The 4179-nt window shown below is 39.3% G+C and overlaps 1 protein-coding gene across 1 annotated transcript; it reads left to right on the top strand.

Moving 5' to 3' along the window:
* Positions 1 to 2555: 2555 nt before the first annotated feature.
* LOC112452823 (putative nuclease HARBI1) lies at positions 2556 to 3578 on the top strand (the record flags this gene model as incomplete). The annotated part of the gene is made up of 2 exons (XM_025013238.1): positions 2556 to 3266; positions 3439 to 3578. Coding segments are annotated over exons 1-2 (780 nt in total), but the record flags the coding sequence as incomplete, so codon positions are not given.
* Positions 3579 to 4179: the final 601 nt, after the last annotated feature.

Below are 4179 nucleotides of genomic sequence, written 5' to 3'. Positions count from 1 at the left end.
GACCGTGCGACCTCCTCGCGGTACATCTTGGGTTACGCTAACGCCGGCGGTAACCAATGCGACACACGCGCATGCACGCAAACTTCTTTTTTAGGTCATGTTAGCGCGTTGAAATTGTTTAGCACACCTTTTTTGTAACGGACTGTTGATCGGACTGTTACACCGCCAAAAATCGCTGTTTTTCACCTACATAACCTTACTTTCTTGAAAATCCTGACGTGTTAGAGCAAAATGGGGTCTTGTTTCGATTTTAGCTACCCAAAATCTATAAAAATTGTTTACTGCGGTCCCAGTTGCTCTCTCCGAAAAAATTTTTTTGTGGTCCTGTGTAATTACAGGGGTCCCAAGATTCCCCCGTTTTCTCAAGTTGTACACGACCCGTATAGATTGTGGGCTATGGCGGTGAAGGAAACACTGAGTTTGAATTGTTGACAAAATATAATAAGATATATTTAGAAAATATAACAGAGTAATTTTAAAACATATTTATAAGCTAGTATGGTAAAAGTCAATAATCACATAAATCAAGATATGATAATACAATTCCCATTGTAATAATCCGTTCAATAAAAAGAATGTAAACATTAGTTGAACGTATACTCTCCGTTTGAAACTTGAGACGTAAATTAATATTATATATTACAAAGTAATTTCAAAGAAAGAATTAATATTTGTATGAGAGCTTTGAATATATCTTTAAATTGTTTTAATCACTGAAAAGACCATTGGACATGACAAAATATAATACCATAATCAATAAATAACCAAAATAATCATGCACATATTAGCACAATAATTTATAAGTAGAATAATGCGTTTGTAACGATGCGCCCCTTACGTCAAGGCATCGTCCCCGGCTACCACCCGCCGGGAACCGCCCGACCGATCCCCCGTCGGGCGAGGACAGGGCGCGGTGCGCCCACATTTTTTTAAGAATTTGAAACGCACCGTGTGCGCGGGAAATCCGCCGCACCGGTGCCTTCCCGCACGACGCCGACGAGCGCCGAAGCGAGCCGATCCCCGCCGAAGCGAGCACGCGGGATCGCGCCGCTCCCACCACCGCGCCGTCGCCTGACGATCGGCCTCCCTCCTGCCAAGCTCACCGCGCCGAGCGGTATAAAAAGCCGGCGCGCTCGACGAAGACACACTTCGTCTATACCACGGCTCTCCGCTATTCCTGACGAAGCTACCTTCCGAATCTTAGGGCGACACGCACAACGAGGTCCAGAGTTCTGGTCCTCTACTGAGGGTTCTCAGAGTGTTTCCGAGCTCCCTGACACTTACCCCGACGGCCACGGCACCGTGGAGTCGAGCGTGCTCGGCCTCGCAGCGAGGGTTCTCGCGACCGTAACCCCGGGATTCCGCCATCCTCCGGTGCAATATACCGCGCTTCGTTACGTATTAATCTATCATATACCGCGTTTCAGTATTTCGGCACACCGGCACTGCCGATAATTGTATATAATATCTATAACCGCGTTCCATTATCTTATGTATTAATTCCGTTCATATATCATATACTGCGTTCTGATATCTGTAGCCGCGTTCCATATGTAATATACCGCGTTCCGTTATTGTCTTATACCTTTATACCGCGACGAACTCCGTTCGCATGTAATATACCACGCTGCGTCATTTTCCCGTAATATACGGCAACGAACTCCGTTCGTATGTAATATACCGCGCTTCGTTATGTATTACTCCCCTGTAGCGCGATTCTGTAACTCGTTATGCAGTCGTTATGTGCTCATAACGACAGTTTTTGGTTCGTTATATAACGAGATGTCCTGTAACGACAAATGCGATTCTGTAAGCAAGTGTCAACAAATTTCGTCGTTATTTGTACCAAAAAGCATCGGTAAATTGTCGTTATGTGTCGGTATTATAACGAGGAGTCCGGGACCCCTCGCTATCGTGTAACGACAGTTACAAGTCATTATAGAAGCGTTCAGTGTACATGAAAATTCTGTACGTGTGCGTAAAAAAATGTATATTAAAGAAAATCTTTCTACGTGAATGATAGGTGTGCATTCAGGGAAATTGGTGAGTAAAAATTTCTATTAATTAGTTCCATATAGTTTATGTGTACCCATATCTCAATATTTTATAACCTATTCAACGTTAATTATGTCTTGCTGAAATAAAATTGTCTCACTTCTTTCCATATTCCAATCACAAATTCTTATTTTTATAAAATCATCAGCGTTTCAACCGCTGCTTGCGATCTTTATTAAAACCGTGTAATAATTAGAAGTACAATATTTATTTCAATTATTCCCTTTATTGTGTATATTTTATCACATGTAATAATATCAATTATCATATAAGATATAATTGTTATTTTTACATGCGTTCATTATTTAATATTATTTCCTTCAAGTAAAAAGCAATAAAAGAGCGTGGTATCAGGACAGAACTTTTGCATTATATGTAGCATAGGGTGCATTCCGTCATTCCGTGTCACGCATGATGCGCATGATATGCATATCATTAATCCTTTTTTAACATTCGGTGAATAACAAGGATAAATGATGTATTATGCGTGAAATGGAATAAACCCTTAGTAGACACAATTTGGGATATGTTATATTTTCTTAAATCAAGACTGTGGTAATTTGCAGTGAATATGGCTCTTGAGTATTTAGCGTGGAACTTAATACTGCTGCAAGAAAGGATACGTCGATTAGAACGGCGTGTAGAGAGAAGACATCTGAGAGATGCTCAGAATCCGTTTCATCTCCCACGAAATGAATTTATCAACTATTTTCGCCTTACTCCAGAACTTGTGATCCACATAACAAATGAGATACAAGCTGATTTACAAAGCGAACGAATTGCCGGCATAACGCCAGAAATAAAAGTATTGATTGCTATACAATTCTACGCGCAAGGCAGCTATCAAAGAAGTATTGGTAATCAAGTTGAATTAAATGTTAGCCAGACAGCAACAAGTCGTTGCCTCCATGCTGTGACAAATGCGATCAATCAGCGCTTGTTGCGTAGATGGGTGAAATTCCAAATGACCGAAATAAATCGGCAGCGAGCACGTGAAAAGTTCTCAGTTGCTGCACAGCCATTCGAAGGTGCCATAGGTGCTATAGATTGCACTTTTGTTCATATCTTAGCCCCTCATGAACACGAAGAAACCTTCGTTAATCATCATGGTAACTATTCCCTGAACGTGCAAGCTATTGTTGGCCCAGATATGGAGTTGCTTAATATCAATGCGAGATATCCAGGTGCACGAAATGATGCATACAACTGGAGTACATCACCGATTCGGCGTGCCATGGAATTTCATTACAGAAGAGGGGAACGGAGAACCTAACTGATTGGTCAGTCTCATTAAATGGATATACTTGCACTTTGAAATACTTTGTCACAAAAACTAAAATATTATAATATATTTAAAAATATGCATCTTTATATTTTCATTAGGTGATGCTGGATATCCATTGGAACCGTGGCTCATGACACCTTTGGCCGATTTTCCCGAAAACACCCAACAATTCCAATACACACAGCAGCTTTGCAAAGCAAGAAATGTTGTTGAACGTTTCTTTGGTGTCTTCAAATCCGTATGGAGATGCCTTTCCTATCAACGTGTGTTAATGTATGAACCATCATTTGCTGTCAAAATAGTAAATGCATGTGCAACATTTCATAATATGAGAATTGAACACCGTTTACCTTTTGACAAATTCCATGAACCGATAGCTGCTGATCATCATCAAAATGGAAATGCTGGTCTTATGAATGATAATGAAGGTGCAGTACTTGAAAGAGAGCCACGCGCTTTGGCTAAGAGAATTCAGCGACAAATTATGCGGGAGAGATTTCCCAATTTCCGTGACGCAGAAAATTAAGAACGTGCTTAAGATGAGTAACAGTGATTGATTGCATCAGTCACTGCATAAATTCAATGAAATTTATGTTTCCAAAATTTTTATTTATTTATATACATATATATATACATATATATTTGATCATGTAATAAATTTTATACACATACAATGGTGTACGTATTTACTTCTAATGTATAACAAAAGTAATACTTTTTGACATTAATTAATAATAAATGAATTTTGTAGCATTAATAGAGTTAAAATAAATAATACTTTAGACAAAGTTTACGTGAATAATATAATAATGCTTTACATAACGCTATTTTAAACTAAA

Source organism: Temnothorax curvispinosus, unplaced genomic scaffold, assembly GCF_003070985.1.
Source record: "Temnothorax curvispinosus isolate PA1 unplaced genomic scaffold, ASM307098v1 QBEX01003715.1, whole genome shotgun sequence".
Taxonomy (NCBI): Eukaryota; Metazoa; Arthropoda; class Insecta; order Hymenoptera; family Formicidae; genus Temnothorax; species Temnothorax curvispinosus.
This window is presented reverse-complemented; position numbering and strand designations above follow the sequence as displayed.